This window comes from Aquarana catesbeiana, linkage group LG08 (genome assembly GCF_042186555.1).
Source record: "Aquarana catesbeiana isolate 2022-GZ linkage group LG08, ASM4218655v1, whole genome shotgun sequence".
Classification (NCBI taxonomy): domain Eukaryota; kingdom Metazoa; phylum Chordata; class Amphibia; order Anura; family Ranidae; genus Aquarana; species Aquarana catesbeiana.
The window spans coordinates 76,586,367-76,610,021 of record NC_133331.1 but is presented as its reverse complement, the minus strand read 5'-3'; the positions used below and the strand labels follow the sequence as shown (position 1 = coordinate 76,610,021).

Sequence of the window (23,655 nt, the reverse complement as noted above, 5' to 3'; positions counted from 1 at the left end):
GCTCATTTCGTCCAGGAAAAGCTTGGGTAATACATCTGGAAGGTGGAGTATTGGACCAAGAAAAGTCATCTTCTCGTCTCCTTCTTTCGGTGTTTCTTCATGTTGGCGTTTCCTCCCACTCGACCTTGGCTTATCTGGATTCGGGAGCCGCTGGCAACTTTATGGACTGGAGAACTGCATCTTCCATGAACCTTACTCTTTTACCCCTCACCACTCCATTGGTGATCTCGGCGATTGATGGCACTGTTCTTCCAGGGGGGCCTTTCCGCTTCCAGACCCCTCCTGTTAAGATGTCGGTAGGGATACTCCACCAGGAGTGGATATCCTTTCTTATCCTTCCTAAGTCTCAACCCCTATCGTATTGGGGCTTCCTTGGTTGCAGCTCCACTCTCCACACATTGACTGGACTTCTGGGCAGATCCTGGCTTGGGGTCCCTCCTGCTTCTCTTCCTGCCTACTCAAGGTTGCCCCTAAGGGGAGACTTCCCGTGGCTACCACCTCAGTATCCTCTGCCCTTCCCGCTGCATATAGCGATTTCCGGGATGTGTTCTGTAAAAAGTCAGCTGAGGTGCTTCCTCCTCATAGGTCCTTTGACTGTGCCATTGACCTTGTTCCCAGAGCAGCTCTAACCAGGGGTTGTACCTACCCTCTGTCCATCCCAGAGACCCAGGCCATGTCGAGGTATGTTGCAGAAAATCTAGAAAAAGGATTCATCCGGAAATCCTCATCACCTGCAGGAGCAGGGTTCTTTTTTGTTGGCAAAAAGGATGGTACCCTAAGACCCTGCATTGACTACCGAGGCCTAAACGCAGGACTGATCAAAAATCGATACCCTCTACCCCTAATATCGGAACTGTTTGACAGGTTGAAAGGTGCCTCCATTTTTACCAAGTTGGATCTCAGGGGTACATACAATTTGATCCGAATACGGGAAGGGGATGAATGGAAAACTGTGTTTAACACTAGAGATGGGCATTACTGGGAGTACTTGGTCATGCCCTTTGGTTTGTGTAACGCCCCAGTGTTGTTCCAAAACTTTATTAACGAAATCTTCAGAGATCTGCTTTACAAATTTGTTGTCATCTACCTGGATGACATTCTCATCTTTTCGGATAGTCTGTCGGTTCACAGAGACCATGTCCGGATTGTACTTCAGCGCCTTCGAGAAAATAATCTGTATGCCAAGCTGGAGAAATGTTCTTTTGAATGTTCTGAAGTCCTGTTTCTGGGATGCTTCATCTCTAACTTTGGTCTTCGTATGGATCCTGGGAAGGTCTCGGCCATTACCAACTGGCCTCTTCCTGCCGACCTCAAGGCCACACAGCGCTTTCTTGGGTTCACTAATTATTACAGGCAGTTCATTAGGAATTACTCCTCTATTGCTGCGCCAATTATCGCCTTGACCAAGAAGGGTGCTAATGCCAAGGAGTGGTCCCCCGAAGCTGTCTCTGCCTTTCATGATTTGAAACAGGCCTTCACTTCTGGACCTTTGTTGAGGCGACCTGACCCGAAGGATCCATTTTTTATTGAAGTGGACGCTTCCTCAACTGGGGTGGGAGCTGTGCTTCTTCAATCCTTTTTGAAAAAACATCTACCATGTGCGTTTTTCTCCAGAAAATTTTCTCAGGTGGAGAAGAATTACGCTATTGGTGATTGAGAACTTCTTGCGATTAAATTGGTGTTGGAGGAGTGGCGTCATCTCTTGGAGGGTTCCCCACATTCCATAACAATTTTCACTGACCATAAAAATCTGCAGTACTTACAGAATGCCAAACGATTGAATCCCAGAAAAGCCAGGTGGAGTCTCTTCTTTTCCCGTTTTAACTTCACCATTACATTCAAACCTGGTTCCTGCAACAGTCGGGCTGATGCACTCTCTAGATCTTTTGACATTCAGGATGAGGAGCCTACCATTGAACCTGAGCTGATTATCCCTACTTCATGCATCCTTGCCCATTCAACCACCCTGAAGTCAAAAATTCCTTCTGGCAGGACCTTCGTCCCCACTGAGCTAAGAGCTAAGATCCTTCGTTGGGGACATGACTCCAAGGTGGCAGGTCATGCTGGGTTTCTTCGATCCTTCCTCCTCATCAGTTGCCACTACTGGTGGCCTACTCTCCGTTCGGATGTCAAAGACTATGTGAAGGCGTGTCATGTCTGTGCCCAGTCTAAGTCCTCCACGCAGGCTCCTGCTGGTCTTCTCATGCCCTTGCCCATTCCCAAGGAGCCCTGGTCTCACACAGCCATGGACTTCATCACCGATCTTCAACCTTCTGAGAAAAATACGGTCATTTGGGTGGTAATTGATCGATTCTCCAAGATGGCCCATTTTGTTCCTCTTCCTGGTCTCCCTTCTGCTCCTGCCTTGGTTCCCATTTTCGTACGAGAGATTTTCCATCTTCATGGTGTCCCTTCCCATGTAATTTCAGACAGGGGTGTTCAGTTTACTTCTCGCTTTTGGAGAGCCTTTTGCAAATCCCTCAACATTACCTTGGATTTTACCTCTTCTTACCATCCCCAATCCAATGGCCAGACTGAAAGGGTTAATCAAGAGTTGGAGGTCTTTCTCCGTACCTTGGTCTCGGCTCATCACGATGATTGGGTCTCATTACTCCCATGGGCAGAGTTCTCCCACAACAATCATGTCAATGTCAGTTCTCAGAAGACACCCTTTGTCACTGTTTATGGAAGACATCCTCAGCTCCCTTTTCCTATGACCTGTTCTTCTGACATCCCAGCTTTGGCTACTGTTCAGGAATCATTCAATTCCTTGTGGGCTGACATTCATGATTCCCTCCAGAAAGCTGCCAACAAGTTCAAAAGTTTTGCTGACCGTCGCAGGCGTAAGCTGCCTTCTCTACAGCCAGGAGACAAAGTTTGGCTTTCTACCAGGAACATCAGACTCCGGGTTCCTTCTCTCAAGTTTGCCCCGAGATTCATTGGTCCTTACAATATAATTTCTAAGCTGAATCCTGTTTGTTTTAAACTCCAGATCCCTAAAAGCCTCAGGATCTCAAACTCCTTTCATATATCCCTTCTGAAACCTTTAGTTTTCAATAAGTTCTCTCGACCTCTCCCTACCTTGGCTCCAGTCTCTGAAGATGATCAGGAGTATGAGGTTAGTCAAATTTTGGATTCTCGCTTCTATAAAGGTGTCCTTCAATATCTCGTGGATTGGAAAGGTTTCGGTCCTGAGGAGAGATCTTGGATTTCTGCATCTGAAGTCTTCGCACCTCGTCTTCTGAGGAAGTTCCATTTGAAGTTCCTCTCCAAGCCTGGTCCAAAGCGGGGGAGGGGGAGGCCTCGTAAGAGGGGGGGTACTGTCATGACCTTGCAGTAATACATTCATGACCTGTCTGTCTCTTACCTGGTCTGTGTATCAACCTTGAGGCTTGTACTCTCACACCTGCATGCTTAAGTAATCTTCCCTCTGTGTGGCTCCACCCTAGCCTCAACAGGAACCACTATTTAACACCGTATTCTCCAAGCCTGCCTTGCCGTGCAATATTGTGTGTTTGGCTTCCTGTTTGCCGTGTGCTCTAAGTTTGTCTCTGTTACCGATCTTGGTGTGTTCCCGACTATTCCTGTCTGCTTGTGACCCTGACCTTTGGCGCATTCTCGACTATCCCTGTTTGCCTGTGACCCTGACTTTTGGCGTGTTCTCTGTTATCCTTGTCTGCTAGTCGCCCCGACATTTGGCTACCTCCTTACTGTTCCTTGCTGTCCTGGGCGCCTTTTTCCTCTCCATCCTCCTGTAGCCTACCGTGAGCGTGAGCTGGGAGACCCAGGGGGCCGCGACCTGGAGCCAGTTGCAGCCCAGTCCATCCTCACCACTAGAGGCTCTGGTGAACACCAACTGGCTCTTAGACTCCGCGCCCTGGGGAATCTATGCTCTAACTCACTGTGGGATCTGTGTTGGTGCTCCAGGGGACCAGCCTTCCTGAACCACCCCGAGTTCCATCTGCAGCAGTCAGCCTTAGTGTCCACTATCATAGCGGTGCACTCCTGATGCCAACGGGGTGCATCTGTCACCTGGATACAGGTGACCTGACACTCACCCTCCAGTTCCCACAGCGACCGCACAGACTGCTTCTGGCTATGGGCAATGCGGGAAATATATTCTCCCCTCAGCCATCCCTTAAATGCATCCCAACCCACCAATGCCCCTTTTGAATCAGCATTTTCAAGCCAATAATGACACAAGGCCTCCGACATATCCTCCTGAACCTTAGAGTCTGCTATCCAGTGCCCCGACAGTCTCCACAGTTTCCGCCCAGCAGTGGGCCCCGATCGCACCATCATCATAATAGGAGCATGATCGGAAATTACTCTAGGGAGAATTTGTACCCTCGAAACCCTCTGCAGCACCGCCCGTGTAACAAACCCCAGGTCAATGCGGGAGAGGGTCCGAAAGGTAGACGAATGACATGTATACATTTTCTCAGATGGATTATAATGCCGCCACGCATCAATAAGCTCAAAGGTATCGGCCCACTGCATAAGGTCGGGAGTCCTGCGAGTCGACTGATGGAGCCTGTTTACCTCCGGACATGGAACCAAGTTATAATCCCCCAGCAACATGAAATGTGGAGTACCGTACAGTATAACCATACGCATAATATCATACAAAAGGGACATATCAGCAGGAGGCGGGAGATAAAGTCCCACAATCACATATGCCGTATTAGAGATTATCACATGCATAATGACATATCTTTCACCTGGGTCAGTTTTAACATCCTGAAGCTGAAAGGAAAGGGATCGGTGAACCAAAATGCTTACTCCCCGGGAATAACTGGAATATGTAGCATGATAATGTGAGCCCACCCAGGCCCTTCTGAGGCCAAGGACCCGCGAACCCACAAGGTGGGTCTCCTGTAATATACAGATTTGAGGGGCATACTTTTTTAGATAATTAAAAACCAGAGAACGTTTAACAGCCGAATTCAGTCCCCGGACATTCCAGGAAAGCACTGAGAAACTAGCCATAGTATTTATAAGCAAAATCAATGGTCCAGCAGTAACTACCATCCTGCACCATCCTCGGGGGCAGGATTAACCACCCAGGCGGAAGATCAGATACCAATGCCCACAGCCACAAGAGCCACAGGACTATCCTATCACAGATTTTTTACCACATCTAAAAGGTAAGGAATATTGGCACAGAAAACATTTTAGAAAAATATACCGTGAAAAACAAAAAAACGAAACCAAAACCAACAAGGGTCAGCAATGGCTGCCCACCCCACCCCCCACCCCGCAGACCCCTGAAACTGGGATCATGCATAATTCCCCAAAACCGAGTCCTTCAGAGTAGTTCACTCAGGGAGGCGTGCCCGAGTCAACTTAAAAGAAAGTCAGTCACCCCTCTACATCAAATACACAGAGGGGGGACCACAATCCAAGCCAACCAGGGGGGCACCTAACTTCCCAACGGGAGATGCTAGAGAACCATAGGTAACCAAACGTATATAAGTGTAGATAGTTCACCTGGATTAACCAGGGGCACAAAACTTCAGAGGGTTAGGTATATGATGACCTGGAATTGGTGAGGATGCCAGTCATATGGAGTCCTAACTTCAAAACCGACATGGAGACAGTCACCGGACACTGCAATTAATCCAGGGACCCCATTGCAGGCAAATCTGTACGGGCTGTCATCCCGGGACACCTTCATAACGTAAAGGCGGCATCTAAAAACCAGGGGATCAGCTAGGAATACAAAACCTGTAAAATCGAAACTGCATAAAGTCTGTTCCCAGTTCAAAACACTGAGGTGTAAGGATGCCCCCAGAATTCAAGCATGCCAGAATGATTCCAACCACGAGGAAGCTTCCCTGGGATTGGTGAAAAACCGCACCGTCTCGCCATCCACCACTCTCAACTTCACCGGGAAGAGGATGCTGTATTTAATCCCCTTCGCCCTCATGGCAGCCTTGACCGCATCGAAAGATCTGTGTTGCTTCTTGGTTTTGATGGTGTAGTCAGGAAACAAAAGCAGCCTTTTGATAGGAGATTTCCTTCATCCCTCATGCAGCCCGCAGAAGTTCATCCCTGTCCCTGAAATTTAGCAGACGCAGGATTGGTGTGCGGGGGGAAAACGGAGCTTCTTACCGCTCTTTGATCCGGCAGAGGATCGGGACGGCATAAGGGGATCCAATCGCCCAAGACAGGGGCAAACAATCCAGGCAGGATAAGTTAATAGGATCAGTCTCTAGCAGAGCTCCGGGAAGCACGTCTGCTCAAGCCGACATCTTGGACACGCCCCCAAATATGTTCGTTTTTACATATATATATACACACACATTTCACAGTTTTAGAGTGCTTATTAGGGGGAGCACAGATTGAGAGCAGCAGCTGGTTATATTAGGGTTCATAGCTGATGGACAAAACATCATGGTTTGCTGCAACTGCCTATAAATTGTTAGCTGGAGGCCAGCTTCAATTTGTTAGTGTTTCTAAATCCGCTAGTACATCCAACACTCCCCTCCCTGAGATTAACAATACTGCTGCCTAAGGGTGCCCCTATGCTCCTTCATCCTGAGAGGGGGCACTCTAATACAGGAGGTGTGTTACTGGCCACATTACCCAGTGAAGACAGATGGAAAAAAGCTTTAAAAAGGAAACTAATGCAGCCACCCCATCTGGATTTAATACCGTCTAAACCTTTCTGTTATATTTGCTATTATACATTTCTATCAGTGAAGGGGGTGACAACAATTAGCATGGGGAGGTGGACACTGACTTGGGAAACATGTACAAATGCCACATTTTTTATATTCCAATCAGCCTGGAACAGTAGGTTTGTAAATGTTTAAAGTTAAAGATTTAACATTTCTTTAAACAACATGTGTGGAGTTGTGCGTTTCTGTATAGCAGTCCTGACATTTTACAAAGGGAAAAAGGTTTAAAATTGATGGAAATGAAATGTCACTGTGTTCTTTGTAATTGTCACTTTTGCTGTAGAATATCCTACAGCAAGAATGTAAAAATTGGTGTAGAGTTCCCCCCCCCCCCCCAAACAAAAATACCCACCAATTGCTTTGAATCTGACGTGGATTTTAAGGGGTCCCCCAAAAAATCCAGACCCTTAACCAAAGCATGCAGCCTGGCTGCCCAGGAAATGGAGGGTAAGCATGTGCCATCCTTCTTAAAAGATACCTATCCTCATGTCCTCAACATGGGGAGTTCCATGTTAACGAGAACAAAGGCCTCTTCCTCACAACACTGACAAGGGATTGTGGAGGTCTGCAGGTGGAGGCTACCAGCCCCCTCCCTACATGAATGAGTATTGGTCCAAAGTACCACTACTCATTTGCAAAACAAAAAAGAATTGTAACCTAGAAATAATGCCTTCATTAATAAAATAAAAATTCCCTCAAAAAAGACCCACATTGTAAAACCATGGCCAATCTCGATGCCCGCCACCTGTTGACTTGCCAAAAGAAAAAAAAACGATAACCTGGGGCAGTTTTGACCAGTCACCACACTACTAATGGCCATATGACAGCTCCCCGAGTTGTTCTCAGCTATATAAAGGAAGGTGTGGGTGATGTCATTGCTATCCCTGTTCCCCTGCATAAGTGGCAGGGATTCTTGATCTCATTTAAAAAGCAACAATTCTAAGCCAACATTTGCTATTTTAAAAAAATAAATCATAATGATATCCAATTCATGACGATGATATCCAATTCAATGTACTAATGGATTCAAAATTACTATTGTAAATATTATAATTTATGGCACATATAAGGATGATACAAAAATAACAGATAATATTTGCTTTAGCATATTCTCTTTTTGGCATAAATGTATGTATTCTTCTTCAAAATAGAACAAAAGATACATTTCTGTCTTTAGTTGCTCAATAAATGCATACCATTGGTTAGGAGGGCCGCCAGGAAAGGTAGCATATCCCCCACTCTCATTTTTGAATGTTAGTTGTTTTTGGTAACCTGCAGAGAAAAAGGATATGTTTATATCGTAGTCTATACACAACTTTATGTTGACAAGTCATAGATAACACAGCAAATCATTAACACACATATTCCGCCTTATATCACAAACTGAAAATCTCTATATATTAGGGCTGGGAAAATTAAAGATTAATTCCTCGATTAATCGTTAATTTTTTGATCGATCAAAATTATTTTGATCGGTACTCACCTCTCCACCGGCTTCCGGGTCTTCAGGGAGTTCCGTCGGAGATCCGGTGACGTCGATGTCCGTGATCTCCTCCCCCCCTTCCCCAAGTGTCTCTGTCTGCTAACGAAAGGAAGGAGGGAGGAGTCCGGTGATGTCAATGTCCGTGAAATCATAAATTGAGGAAGACAGATCCTAACGATTTGATTGATCTTACTGGTCAAAGTATTCAGATAAACATCTATGTAAATCCTGGACTTGGCTATGAAAATCAACATATCTGAGGGCTTTCCTGGCTGTAAGTCAGTTTGATGATCAACTGACATTGATTGGTTATCCAGCAATCAAGAAACATTTATGATGAGGGCACTTTTTTTCCAAAGAGCTGACACTTTGCTGTCTCAGCAGGTGATGGATGTCTCTGGCTCTCCATCGGTCCCCCTGATGCACAACGGTGCTATTTAAGACTGTAGGGTGACGCCGTAGCCCTGCCCCGCTGAGGAAGTTCTGATTGAACGCAACGCGTACGGGGGAGGAGATACACATGACGTCAGCTAAAAGTAGTTTGATCTGTATGTGCTTTATAATTAATCGAAATTAGTCGATTAATCGATTAAAAAAAATCGATTAATCGAACACGAAAATTTTAATCAGTACCAGCTCTACTACTTTATATATAATGTAGCACTAACTTTTTTTAATTCATTTTGGATAGCGTAAGGGACAGTTAGAATATCCCTGTTAGTTTTTATTTTGCTATCTATATCGATTGAGGGGAAATTTCCCTTTACTTTCTGTACCACAGTAAAATGGGATGTGAGAGGAAATCCCTCCAACGTGAGGGAATACCTGGTTGTTACCAGAACTAGTGTCCTCATTGGGAGATTCCCCTCTATTCCTGTTTTGAGACAACCTAAAGTGTAGGATTTGCATTCACTTTCACTCCTGGTAAGAACAGTCAACAGGGCAAATAGAAATAACAAATATCACTAATGAAGGCATACAACCCTGACATGGGCTCTATAGTTACATAGTTACATAGTAAGTGAGGTTGAAAAATGACAAGTCCATCAAGTGCAACCTGTGTGTGTGCTTTTTTGTCAGTATTACATTGTATATCCCTGTATGTTGTGGTCATTCAGGTGCCTATCTAAAAGTTTTTTGAAATTATCAATGCTCCCTGCTGAAACCACCGCCTGTGGAAGAGAATTCCACATCCTTATTGCTCTTACAGTAAAGAACCCTCTATGCAGTTTAAGGTTAAACCGCTTCTCTTCTAATTTTAGTGAATGGCCGCATGTCTTTTTAAATTCCCTTTCGCAGAAACGTTTTATCCCTTATGTGGGGTCACCAGTATGGTATTTGTACATTGAAATCATATGCACTCTCAAGTGTCTTCTCCAGAGAGAAAAAGTTCAGTTCTCGTTAACCTTTCTTCATAACTAAGGTCCTCCAGTCTCTTTATTAGCTTTGTTGCACTTCTCTGGACTCGCTCCAGTTCCAGCACATCCTTCCTGAGGACTGGTGCCCAGAAGTGACAAATACTGAGATTGAGCTGTTTATCCCATCCTCCAATTCGTTTATGAATAAATTAAATAGGATTGGTCCCACCAACCTAAAAATGCATATAAAAGCAAAGGAGAAGGCCTTCAAAAAATACAAGGCTGAGGGATCATCACCAACTTTCCAACTTTACAAAGAATGCAACAAGAAATGTAAGGGTGTAATCAGGGCGGCTGAGAGAGAACACAAAAGGCACATATCAGGGGAGAGTAAAAAAAATCCCAAGGAATTCTTTAAGTATATAAATAGTAAGAAAGGGAGGTCAGATCATATTGGTCCCATAAAGAATGATGACGGGAATCTGGTTACCAAGGATGGAGAGATGGCGAAGGTATTGAATTTATTCTTCTCCTCAGTTTTTGCGAGGGAAACAGGGGGCTTCAGTAACCAAAACTGCAATGTTTATGCTCATGACATGTCACAGGTAGCAATCTCATGGCTAACAGAGGATAGAATTAGAAATAGACGTGAAAAACATAACATTAATAAGTTACCAGGACCAGATGGCTTGCACCTGAGGGTTCTTAAGGAACTCAGTCAAGTAACTGCCAGACCATTGTTCCTAATTTTTATGAACAGTCTACTGACTGGAATGGTACCAGCTGATTAAAGAAAAGCCAATGTAGTACCAATATTTAAAAAGGGCCAAGATACATCCCTGGTAATTACAGACCAGTTAGCCTAACATCAATAGTATGCAAGCTCTTGGAGGGGATGATAAGGGACTATATACAAGATTTTAGTAGTGAAAATGGTATCATTAGCAGTAATCAGCATGGATTCATGAAGAATCGTTCTTGCCAAACCAATCTATTATGCCCCGTACACACGGTCGGATTTTCCGACGGAAAATGTGTGATAGGACCTTGTTGTCGGAAATTCCGACCGTGTGTAGGCTCCATCACACATTTTCCATCGGATTTTCTGACACACAAAATTTGAGAGCAGGCTATAAAATTTTCCGACAACAAAATCCGTTGTCGAAATTTCCGATCGTGTGTACACAAATCCGACGCACAAAGTGCCACGCATGCTCAGAATAAATAAAGAGATGAAAGCTATTGGCTACTGCCCCGTTTATAGTCCCGACGTATGTGTTTTACGTCACCGCGTTCAGAACGATCGGATTTTCCGACAACTTTGTGTGACCGTGTGTATGCAAGACAAGTTTGAGCCAACATCCGTTGGAAAAAATCCTAGGATTTTGTTGTCGGAATGTCCGATCAATGTCCGACCGTGTGTATGGGGCATTAACCTTCTATAAGGAGGTGAGTTGCCATCTAGATGAAGGAAGGCTCGTAGACATGGCATATCTGGATTTTGCAAAGGCATTTGATACAGTTCCCCATAAATGCTATCATGACCGCTACGTTTTAACCTCTCTCCCTCTATCCAAAATTGAAAAAGTTATGCCTTCAGTTACACGTTAAGCCACAAGCTTGAACTGTCAAATTAATCTAGATCCTGCTCACATTTATATACACTTTTTTGTGTCACAATTTTATTTTAAAACAATTGTTACCACAGATTTAGTAAGAAAAAGAAAACCACAACAATAAAAAGAGAAAGTGTTTCTCCTAGTATTCATTAAAGGAGAACTACACGCCATCTGAGCACTACAAACCAAAAAAGCTATTTCATTCATTTTTGATATTCAAACCAAACTCACCCATCCATCCATGTCTCCATGTTTTATTTTGCTGGGAAATCACTTTGAAATATATTTATTATCATTTCTGGCTGTGACCATATACAGTAAGGGCAGATGAATCCTGTAGCCTTTACTTCCTGGAATCCATCTGCTCAGGCATGCAGACAGAAGGGTGCGCTTAGCTGAGAAAACCCCTCCTCCCCTCCTGAAGACTCCTGGGATGTATGACGTCAGAGATAAACATCCCATTGACTTTGATTGCTGCAAGCTTCCATTTTATTTTTTTGCTATTGTGGCCCCTGCCTGCAGGTTGCTGAACTGAACCAACACTTTGCTCCCTGCTTGGCAGATATTTTTAGCTGCATCTATTTCAGCCCAGGCCACTAAAGTGGGTGTTTCTGCTGCACAACTTCATCTCCTAAAGTGAACTGTGCCAACAACTTCATTTCAAAGAGGGACATGTGCCAATAACTTAGTCTTTTGAAAGGATCTGTCTCATTCGCATCACATCCTAAAGGGACACCGGGGTTTATTCTTCTAGCAATACTGGTGTGCAGGAAGTCTAACAGACTTCCGGGCTTAAACGTAGACTTTCTTGACTGAGGGCCTACAAGGGAGCTGGCCAGTTGCTTCCCTGCTATTCATATACGTTTCACTTGGGGAGTGATCCAATCAGAGGGCTATTGTTTATGCCTTTGGTCCTGCAGGACATAGGTGGTTGCACTTTAAAGGGTATTTTACTGCGCTTGATATTTAGCCATTTGTCTATTTTCTCCTGAATTGTAGTTTATGTAGTTTGCGCCATCCAGCTCTGAGCCCTGCCCCAATTATCTTGGATAGGACACTTAGAAGCCTGTCTTTTGAAGAACCTCTCTGCCATCTTGGATCTGCCATGTGGTGTAACATTTCTCCCAGCCTAAAGCCCCCAAACTACATCCAACGCCTGAGGTCATATTAAATAAAGGAATGCCCACACCAGCCCACACCATTGTATTTTCATCAGTGCTCTACTCCACTCCAGCACAGTTCTTAAAGTTGCAGGAATTTCTTAGTACACAACAATGCATTGGTCATTGTAAGAGGTCCAATGTGCAGAGCACTTTGACTAGATAAGAGTTTCTAAACAGTAACTCTTCAAATTCAGAACACTCTATTGTTATTGCAGCCATCTACCTCTTTGTCACATACCAGGTACCTTCTTGATGACACCATTCACAAGGGAAATCCTATGCTTCAGACTCTGAAGCCTTTCTGGACCAAGCTACAAATCCACAAAAGAGATTCAGGGGTAGTAAAGCCCACAAGCTGCATTCATTTGATATTATTTAAGAATCCCTCCCAACAGTCCTGCCCAGGCACTCTGATTCTCACCTACTGGACACTGAGCTACATCAGTTAAGAGTGACTGGTTTCCATACCCCATTCTACTGGGCCCCACTTACAGCTGACATTAGTATAGGCGCTAGCTCCGCCCTTGAAATCACTACAGGAAGGGCAAAACTAAAAGGGCACTAATCCCTACCAACAAGGATAAAAGCAACTGTATTGTGATTTACTATCGTCCCTATGAAGGTGCTTCTTTTGGCTTTCCAATGTTTTGAAGTCCTTGTTTTCGAAAGCCCAACTAACCTTCAACTATGTGTTCCAAAAACTTCTCTTTGGTTTCAGGTGTGAGTTCATTGGTACTTTGCAGATATTCAAGGGAATAGCAATATCTGGATAGTTTGGATACGCTTTGCTCCCCACATCCTTCTGGTAAACGAAGCATATGCTCCAAATTAATGATGATGTTGCCCATGATATCACCTGCCAAAATAGGATTGTTATAGTTAGAGAAAAGAAAGGAAAATATATGTCCTTACAAAATGATATTACAGTATCTGGTTCTCACCTACAACAATGATGTGGGCACGTTCAGTTCCTGGAATCAGCCGGTCTGGAATATTTAAGGTAAATGATACTTTTTGGGTGTGATCTGGTATGAAATGAGAGAAAGGGAAATAGGGTGAACAAAAGAAAACACCAAAACACTAGAAGACATTTTGAAAGCTGAAAGGTTACAAACACATCTAGAAAATAACACTGATATCTAACACTACATAAGAGCAGACAATATATGTAAAAGTTAAACTTCAGGCAAATAGCTAATTATACAGATAAAATGCATATACAGGAGCTGTTTTATTTACTGCAGTTCACTAATTCCTGCACGGTTTGTTCCTCCCCCCAGCTTATTATGGGACAATGAAAGTCTGAAAAACAGCACACTGATGAGCTCAACTCCGTCACTTCATTCTCCTCCTATCAGCATGTTTCTTTTTAGCATTAAAGCACTGCAGCACATCTAACTGGCTATTTGTTCTGCTTTACAGATAGGGGGAGAGAAAGACATAACCACAGGCTTCATTTGCAGCCACAGCTGCTTAAGGCACACTACCCAGGATACAGAGGCCTCATAATTGGCTGCATCGCAACCTGAGGAGAAATGGCCAAGCCTCCCTTGTCTGAGGACTGCTGGGAGGAGGAAAGACTTGTGGGGAAGGTAGTCCCCACATAGATTGGGCTCAGTGTTGTAAACCTATGTGAGACTTAAAGTCTCAGAAGCTGAGTGTTGGAGAAAGATGGAAAATTAAATAGAAACCAGGGCACAGGGGCAGTCTGGTGTCGGATCTAAGAGATGACCAGATAGTGGGCTGCTGTATTGGAGAGTAGGGATGAGCCGAACACCCCCCGGTTCGGTTCGCACCAGAACCCGCGAACGGACCGAAAGTTCGCACGAACGTTAGAACCCCATTGACGTCTATGGGACTCGAACGTTCGAAATCAAAAGTGCTCATTTTAAAGGCTAATTTGCATGGTATTGTCCTAAAAAGGGTTTGGGGACCCGGGTCCTACCCCAGGGGACATGTATCAATGCAAAAAAAACTTTTAAAAACGGCCGTTTTTTCGGGAGCAGTGATTTTAATGATGCTTAAAGTAAAAAAAAAAAGTGAAATATTCCTTTAAATATCGTACCTGGGGGGTGTCTATAGTATGCCTGTAAAGTGACGCGTGTTTCCCATGTTTAGAACAGTCCCTGCACCAAATGTCATTTTTAAAGGAAAAAATCTCATTTAAAACTGCTTGCGGGTTTAATGTCATGTCGGGTCATGGCAATATGGATGAAAATCAGTGAGACAAACGGCATGGGTACCCCCCAGTCCATTACCAGGCCCTTTGGGTCTTGTATGGATATTAAGGGGAACCCCGCACCCAAATTAAAATAAGGAAAGGTGTGGGGCCACCAGGCCCTATATACTCTGAACAGCAGTGCAAACAAGACAGGGACTGTAGGTTTGTTGTTAAGTAGAATCTGTTTGTAATTTTGAACATTTTTAACGTGTTTAGCTCCAGCCAAAAAATCTTTTCTAAGCTTTTTGGAAAACATAGGGAAGGGTTATCACCCCTGTGACATTTGTTTTGCTGTCTTTCCTCCTCTTCAGAAGATTTCACCTCACTTTTTTGTCCCAATGAAAAATGTTTTTTGAAAATTTGGGTTTTTTTGTGGAACAAGGATTGGAAAGCATCAGTGGAAAGGAGAAATTGTTTTCCCATATTAACTCTTACAGGAGAGAATTTCCCTTCCTAGGGGTAGATTTCATCTCACTTCCTGTTGTCTCCTTCCGTTTGCAAGTAGGAGTCATTTGTAAGTTAGATGTTTGAAAGTAGGGTCCTGCCCTATATACTCAGCAGAAATTTGGGCCTTAGGTATTGCTGTGGCCACAACACTGTAAGCCCTCACAGGGCCCTGCTGTGAAATATTAGATCAAGAATTGTAATTACATGCCCCTGTTGAACAGGAGCTGAAAAATTAGGCCTTAGGCACTGGTGCTGGTGCCACAACACTGCAACCCCTCACAGACACTCTAGTTGGAACGCAGGAATGAGCCCTGCTGCAAAGTATTGCTTCAAAAATTGTAATTACACGCCCCTGTTAGACAGGGGCAGAAAAATTGGGCCTTAGGCACTGGTGCTGGTGCCACAACACTGCAACCCCTCACAGACACTCTAGTTGGAACGCAGGAACGAGCCCTGCTGCAAAGTATTGCTTCAAAAATTGTAATTACACGCCCCTGTTAGACAGGGGCAGAAAAATTGGGCCTTAGGCACTGGTGCTGGTGCCACAACACTGCAACCCCTCACAGACACTCTAGTTGGAACGCAGGAACGAGCCCTGCTGCAAAGTATTGCATCAAAAATTGTAATTACACGCCCCTGTTAGACAGGGGCAGAAAAATTGGGCCTTAGGCACTGGTGCTGGTGCCACAACACTGCAACCCCTCACAGACACTCTAGTTGGAATGCAGGAACGAGCCCTGCTGCAAAGTATTACATCAAAAATTGTAATTACACGCCCCTGTTAAACAGGGGCTGAAAAATTGTGCCTTAGGCACTGGTGGTGGCGCCCAGAACCAAAAATGTTCTTACAAGCTATCAGCGTGATGATTGAGGAGGAAGAGGATAATTACTCAGGGATAGTCACTCAGCATCAGCATAGGCAGTCTTTGAAGGGATCTGAGATTTCAAAAAAAATTATTCGGTTACATCAGCATCAGGTGCTTGGTAGCTGGTGGTGATCCAAGACTCATTCATTTTTATGAAGGTCAGCCGATCGACCGAGTCGGTGGACAGACGCACCCTGTGATCGGTTACCACGCCTCCAGCAGCACTGAATGTGCGTTCCGAAAGAACGCTGGATGCAGGACAGGCCAGTAGCTCAATTGCATACTGTGCAAGCTCTGGCCAGTGATCCATCCTCAAGACCCAGTAACCCAGAGGATTTTCGGTGGGAAAGGTGTCCAAGTCTGATCTTGCCCCTAGGTATTCCTGCACCATATAAAACAGACGCTGGCGATGGTTGCTGGAACCGATCATACCTTGGGGCTGCGGACCAAAAAATTGTCTGAACGCATCGGTCAGACGGCCACCTTCTCTACCGCTCCTTCTTTGACTGACCGAAGCCTCAGCAACACGTTGTCCAGAAACAGGAGTTTGTAACCTCCCAGTCTCTGGGAACGCGTTGCACAGACCTTTCTGCAAGGCCTCCCGAAGATGTTTCATCCTCTGCTCCCTCTGCGATGGCAAGATAAGGTCCGCAACCTTACCCTTGTAACGTGGATCAAGGAGGGTTGCCAGCCAGTATTGGTCCTTCTCCTTGATACCACGAATACGAGGATCCTTACGCAGGCTTTGCAGGATCAGGGAGGCCATGCAGCGTAGGTTTGCTGAGGCATTCGGTCCGGAGTCCTCTGGGTCACTAAGAACGACATGGTCCGCAGCCACCTCCTCCCAGCCACGTACAAGTCCATGTGTTTCTTGGGACTGATCCCTTAAAGACTGCTGCTGATGCTGAGTGCCAGGCTCCACCTCCATACTGACACAATCTTCCTCCTCCTCCTCTTCCTCCTCGTCCTCTTCCTGTGTGATCGGCGGGCACGCAGGAACACTGTCTGGATAAAGGGGGCCTTGAGAGCTAAGGAAGTCCTCCTCTTCCTGCCTCTGTTCTGCCTCAAGTGCCCTGTCCATTATTCCACGCAGCGTGTGCTCCAACAGGTGGACAAGGGGGACAGTGTCACTGATGCATGCACTGTCACTGCTCACCATCCTCGTGGCCTCCTCGAATGGTGACAGGACAGTGCATGCATCCCTGATCATGGCCCACTGGCGTGGGGAAAAAAAACCAAGCTCCCCTGACCCTGTCCTGGTGCCATAGTCGCACAGGTACTCATTGATGGCCCTCTGCTGCGTGTGCAGCCGCTGCAGCATGGCCAACGTTGAGTTCCACCTGGTGGGCATGTCACAGATTAGGCGGTTCTTGGGCAGGTTAAACTCCTTTTGGAGGTCCGTCAGCCGAGCACTGGCATTATATGACCGGCGGAAATGCACACAGACTTTCCTGGCCTGCCTCAGGACATCCTGTAAGCCCGGGTACCTGCCCAAGAACCGCTGCACCACCAAGTTAAGGACGTGAGCCAAACAGGGCACATGGGTCATTTGTCCCTGTCGGAGGGCAGAGAGGAGGTTGGTGCCATTGTCGCAAACCACCATTCCTGCCTTAAGTTGGCGTGGCGTCAACCACCTCTGAACCTGCCCCTGCAGAGCTGACAAAACCTCTGCCCCAGTGTGGCTCCTGTCCCCCAAGCACACCAGCTCAAGCACCGCATGGCATCTTTTGGCCTGCGTACTTGCGTAGCCCCTTGAACGCCTACGGAGCACCGCTGGTTCCGAGGAAGAGGCCATAGAGGAAGAAGAAGAGGAGGGGGTGGAGGAGAGAGGTGTGTCACAATCAGCATTTTGGAGGCGTGGTGGCGGAACAACCTCCAACACTACTGCACCTTGTCCTGCATCCTTCCCAGCTGCCAGCAGAGTCACCCAATGCGCCGTGAAACTTAGGTAACGTCCCTGTCCATGCCTGCTGGACCATGAGTCAGCGGTAATATGCACCTTACCGCTGACCGCCCTGTCCAGCGAGGCATGGACATTGCCTTCCACATGCCGGTAGAGAGCCGGAATCGCCTTCCGTGGGAAAAAGTGGCGTTTGGGTACCTGCCACTGAGGAACCGCACATTCCACAAACTCACGGAAGGGGGCAGAGTCTACCAACTGAAAAGGCAGCAGTTGAAGTGCTAGCAATTTTGCCAAGCTAGCATTCAACCGCTGGGCATGTGGATGGCTGGGAGCAAACTTCTTTCGGCGGTGCAGCAGCTGGGGCAGGGAAATTTGCCTGGTACAATCTGACGTCGGTGTACCAAAAGCAGATTGCCCACAAGTACTTGGCTGTGACACACCTAATTCTACACCTTCATTCCTCTCACTGCAGGTCTCAGAGAGGACTGAAGGTCTAGTGGGGTTGGAAATCTCAGCTGATGAGGAGCAAGGAGAGATCCTCTTTGTTCTTTGGTGTGGGTCTTTTAGATACGCTTGCCAACGAACTGCATGGCAGGTCAACATATGTCTGGTCAAGCATGTGGTACCCAAGCGGGAGATGTTTTGGCCACGCGAGATACGCTTGAGACATATGTTGCAAATAGCAGCGGTGCGATCTGATGCACTCGTCTCAAAAAAGGCCCACACCAAAGAACTTTTTGAATAACGCGCAGAGACTGCAGCGCCCTGCACATGTGGAGCTTTGGGGTGTGATGCAGTCAATGTGCTGCTCTTAGGCTGGCCCCTGGAGGGCATCCTGCCTCGTTGGTGATGTGCCGCCGCCTCCTCCTCCTCCTCCTCCTCCTCCTCCTCCTCCTCTCTCCTATCAGGCACCCACGTTGAGTCAGTGACCTCATCATCCCCTCCCTCCTCATCACTGGAGCAAACCTGGCAGTATGCTGCAGCAGGGGGAGCATGACTGCCAGATTGCTGTCCTTCTTGGGCACCCCCTCTGTCCGTGCTCATGTTACTGCCTTCATCGAGCTCAGTATCGTCATCAGAGCCTTCCAAACGCTGGGCATCCTCCTGGAGCATGTACCCAACACTGTGGTCAAACAGTTCGAGGGAATCCTCATGAGGACATGGTGGAGCTAGGGAAGGAGTCACTGATGACATTGAGCTGAGGGAAGAGGCCGCTGCTTTGCCAGACAAAGCACCCTGGGCATGGGTGAGAGAGGATGAGGAGGATGAGGACGGCTTGGTCATCCACTCGACCAAGTCTTCCGCATGTTGCGGCTCAACACGGCCAGCTGCCGAAAAAAAGGCCAAGCGTGTCCCATGGCCACGTGCTGATGAGGATGCACCGTCTCCACGACCAGCACTAGACACAGAGCCTGCTTGCCCTCTCTTATTGGCTTGTGACTGTCTGCCTCTCCTTCTTGGCCTTCCAGACATACTAATGGCCTGTAGCTGCACTAAGCTGGGATAGAACACCTGTAATTTTCTTCAAGTAGCTTTATATACTGTAACCAGACAAGCCTGCCTGTCAGTAGGAAGATAACAGGAACGGATCTAGCTGAACACTGTGAGCAGGACGCACTGTACTAAATGTAAATAGTCTAGCTGCCTGACCGTGGTACTAATAGGATCAAATAGAACACCTGTAATTTTCTTCAGGTAGCTTTATATACTGTAACCAGACAAGCCTGCCTGTCAGTAGGAAGATAACAGGAACGGATCTAGCTGTACACTGTGAGCAGGACGCGCTGTACTAAATGTAAATAGTCTAGCTGCCTGACCGTGGTACTAATAGGATCAAATAGAACACCTGTAATTTTCTTCAGGTAGCTTTATATACTGTAACCAGACAAGCCTGCCTGTCAGTAGGAAGATAACAGGAACGGATCTAGCTGAACACTGTGAGCAGGACGCACTGCACTAAATGTAAATAGCAGGAACGGATCTAGCTGAACACTGTGAGCAGGACGCACTGCACTAAATGTAAATAGCAGGAACGGATCTAGCTGAACACTGTGAGCAGGACGCACTGCACTAAATGTAAATAGCAGGAACGGATCTAGCTGAACACTGTGAGCAGGACGCACTGCACTAAATGTAAATAACAGGAACGGATCTAGCTGAACACTGTGAGCAGGACGCACTGCACTAAATGTAAATAGCAGGAACGGATCTAGCTGAACACTGTGAGCAGGACGCACTGCACTAAATGTAAATAGCAGGAACGGATCTAGCTGAACACTGTGAGCAGGACGCACTGCACTAAATGTAAATTGCAGGAACGGATCTAGCTGAACACTGTGAGCAGGACGCACTGCACTAAATGTAAATAGTCTAGAAGATAACAGGAACGGATCTAGCTGAACACTGTGAGCAGGACGCACTGCACTAAATGTAAATAGCAGGAACGGATCTAGCTGAACACTGTGAGCAGGACGCACTGCACTAAATGTAAATAGCAGGAACGGATCTAGCTGAACACTGTGAGCAGGACGCACTGCACTAAATGTAAATAGCAGGAACGGATCTAGCTGAACACTGTGAGCAGGACGCACTGCACTAAATGTAAATAACAGGAACGGATCTAGCTGAACACTGTGAGCAGGACGCACTGCACTAAATGTAAATAGCAGGAACGGATCTAGCTGAACACTGTGAGCAGGACGCACTGCACTAAATGTAAATAGCAGGAACGGATCTAGCTGAACACTGTGAGCAGGACGCACTGCACTAAATGTAAATTGCAGGAACGGATCTAGCTGAACACTGTGAGCAGGACGCACTGCACTAAATGTAAATAGTCTAGAAGATAACAGGAACGGATCTAGCTGAACACTGTGAGCAGGACGCACTGCACTAAATGTAAATAGCAGGAACGGATCTAGCTGAACACTGTGAGCAGGACGCACTGCATTAAATGTAAATAGTCTAGATAGAAGATAACAGGAACGGATCTAGCTAAACTGAATACAGTGTATATATATATATGCAACACCTGGGATGCATATATATACACAATACACTGTAAGTGCAGCTAACTGACTGACTGTTCTGCCTAATCTATCTAACTCAAATCAAATGACACTGTCTCTCTCTCTCTCTATCTCTCAGCACACCGGAACACACACTACACAGGGCCGCCGTGCAGGCGGCCTTATATAGTGTGGGGTGTGTACTAAATCCCCTGAGCCATAATTGGCCAAAGCCACCCTGGCTTTGGCCAATTACAGCTCTCTCTACTGACGGCGCTGTGATTGGCCAAGCATGCGGGTCATAGTGCATGCTTGGCCAATCATCAGCCAGCAATGCACTGCGATGCCGCAGTGAATTATGGGCCGTGACGCGCCACACGAATTTAGCGCGAACGGCCCATAACGTTCGCAATTCGGCGAACGATCGAACAGCCGATGTTCGAGTCGAACATGGGTTCGACTCGAACACGAAGCTCATCCCTATTGGAGAGCTGTCTGTTGTAGTGTAGGGATGGACTCGTGTTTGGATCCTAGTCCCAACTCACCTGAGCAATCCTGCCAGGAAGCTGTAACTGCACACCACCAATCATGAGCAGCCTAGAAAGGGGCATAGGTATGTGCAGCTGCAGGAAATGCCTCACTGCCCATGATTGGCGGTGTGCAATCCTAACAGGATTGCTTAGGTGGGTTGGGACTAGAATCCGGACACGTCTGAGCCCATCCCTACTGTAGTGTTTGCCGTGGTGCAAGAGAGATAGAGACTGGGGGTGTTTCCCAAAATAAAACCTCTTTCTTTAGCCTTGGTGTGTTAGAGGATTTGGCACTGCCAGTAGGGTTGTTGTCATCTGGAATCAGGGGACCCCTACATCAGTGGCTTCTTAATGTCATTTAAACTCATTAACCTCTCTAAATCCCTAGAGAATCCCACTTGGTTTAATCCATCATTGAAAGCATACTATATAAATATTGGGTTACTGAATAAGAGTAGCGTAGATTTAGGATGTTTGTCTAGTTTCTGTTGCTGTCTGTGTCCTACTGCAAAGATTCACACTCTCTGTTTGTCCTGTGACCATTATCACTGGGATTGAGAATGAGAAGAAAATCTAAAATTTTGAGTGATCACTAGATCAGGAATAGAGGGGAAATCTTCAAATGGGAACACTTGTTCCAAAGACAACTAATCAAGGATTTCACTGTCCTCTCATTTTCTGTTGTCTACTCTATCCAAAACAGATATAGTTTAACACTTTCATTGCCACTGGTGTGTGCCATACATCAGCAGCAGTGGTGAGTTTTACACATACTCCTGGATATTACAGCAGCTGGGAGTATGTGTAAATCTGACAAACTGACTGTAAGGTGGATGTGCCACCAGATCACTTCCATTGACCTCGAGTAGTGCACATGCACTATGATCCCCATGTTCTGCTGTCCCGCCTGGCAGGCCTAGGACCCCCATAGTGGGTGCCGCTGGGTAGAGGGAAGGGAAACCAGTGAATGTCCAACTTGCTGATCTCCCCTATCTAGAATGAACTGCATAATGTTACTTCCGGGTTTCGGCTCTCACTTTCCCTGGCTCCTGTGGCTGGGGAAGAAGCTAATGAAGCATGATCTGTGCTCAGTGGAAGGCAGGTAAGACATTTGGTGTGTAATCGACCCTTGATGTCTCATTAAAGAAAACCTGTCATAATAAAATGTGATCACTAGGAGGACTTTTGGTTACACTCAAGCACTTAAACCCCCCAAAATTTTGAACCCCCACATAACTACAAACATAAAACACAATCATCAGGGTGCCTACTTAACTTACAAATATGTTGATTTGCATCTCCTATGGAACATTTTTGGTACACAAGTTTGTCGCCATTCCACAGGCGCACGCAGTTTTAAGGTTTGGCATGTTGGATAGCTATTTACTTGATGCAGTCTAACCTTTTATGGGTAATATATTGTGTCTGTGCCTCAAAATAACTTTTGTGTATTTTTTATCACAATCAAAGACATCTTTGCAAAATAAAGTGGCTAATAAATATCCCTTCCATGCACCGATCTCTTCATGAGCTGGCTGAATGATGAGTGGTCCTCTGCTGCGCTCTGTGTCCTGTAGTGATGCAGGGGTCACAGGACAGAACCACAGCATGCAGTGTGGGCTAGGCATCTGACACGCCAGGAATTTTGTAGCCAGTGTATCTGGTATAGACAGTGATAATTAGCAACTGGAGGGGTACGTATTATTCCTTTTCATTGCAGGGATGTCTTTGATGCCAAGATTTAAAAAAAATGATGGAGTCACTTTAAGATTATGGTATGCTGCAGGAAAACAATCTGGTTTAGGGAGGTGACTTTTTTCCATACTCCAAAAGAAAAAGCTATGGTACATACAGAGACTTTAAGTTAAAGAGGAACTGCAGTCTGCTCACATATTTTGTAATAAAAACATCTTTGCCATTCTGAAGCTTCCCTCCAACCACTTTGCATATTGTTTTATATATACTGTAATTCTGTACTTGCCAAATATGCTGCACAATTCTCCCACCATTTTAACTGTGGGCAGCTGAAGCTGCTGCCTGTTCACTTCCTGGATTTACACAGACACACAGAGGCACACCTCCAGCTCTGCAGCTCTCATTGGCCCTCTTATGACTCATCCCCCGTCCCTTCCTGGCAAACTCTCACAAGAGTGAGATAGAGAGCTGTTCATGATGTCATAAGCCTAGGCTTTTTATCAGACAAGAAACAGGAAGTGGGCTGTATAAGGTATTTACTGGCAGAAAAAAAATGTTTTACTATCCAAAGATAAAACAACAAGGACAGAAGATTTAATAAATGGAAGGATGAAAAAATGACCGAAGGTCCGCTTTAACTTTCTCTGAATACTCCCTGCAATTGAACACAAAGCCTCCC

At 45.9% G+C, this 23,655-nt stretch overlaps 1 protein-coding gene and 1 long non-coding RNA gene across 3 annotated transcripts in view; one reads left to right on the top strand and one right to left on the bottom strand.

Moving 5' to 3' along the window:
• The window catches only part of LOC141105856 (alpha-2-macroglobulin-like protein 1), a 223,739-nt gene that overhangs the window by 56,740 nt on the left and 143,344 nt on the right, over nucleotides 1-23,655 (bottom strand). For both annotated transcript variants that reach the window (XM_073596000.1, XM_073596001.1), the window contains 3 exons: nucleotides 13,248-13,331; nucleotides 12,986-13,162; nucleotides 7,880-7,955 (listed from right to left, as the gene is read on the bottom strand). In XM_073596000.1, coding sequence (XP_073452101.1) covers nucleotides 7,880-7,955; nucleotides 12,986-13,162; nucleotides 13,248-13,331 — 337 coding nt within the window. The remainder of the gene's footprint in view (nucleotides 1-7,879; nucleotides 7,956-12,985; nucleotides 13,163-13,247; nucleotides 13,332-23,655) is intronic.
• LOC141105858 (uncharacterized) overlaps nucleotides 1-23,655 on the top strand; it is a 211,796-nt gene that overhangs the window by 49,616 nt on the left and 138,525 nt on the right. The window lies entirely within an intron of this gene.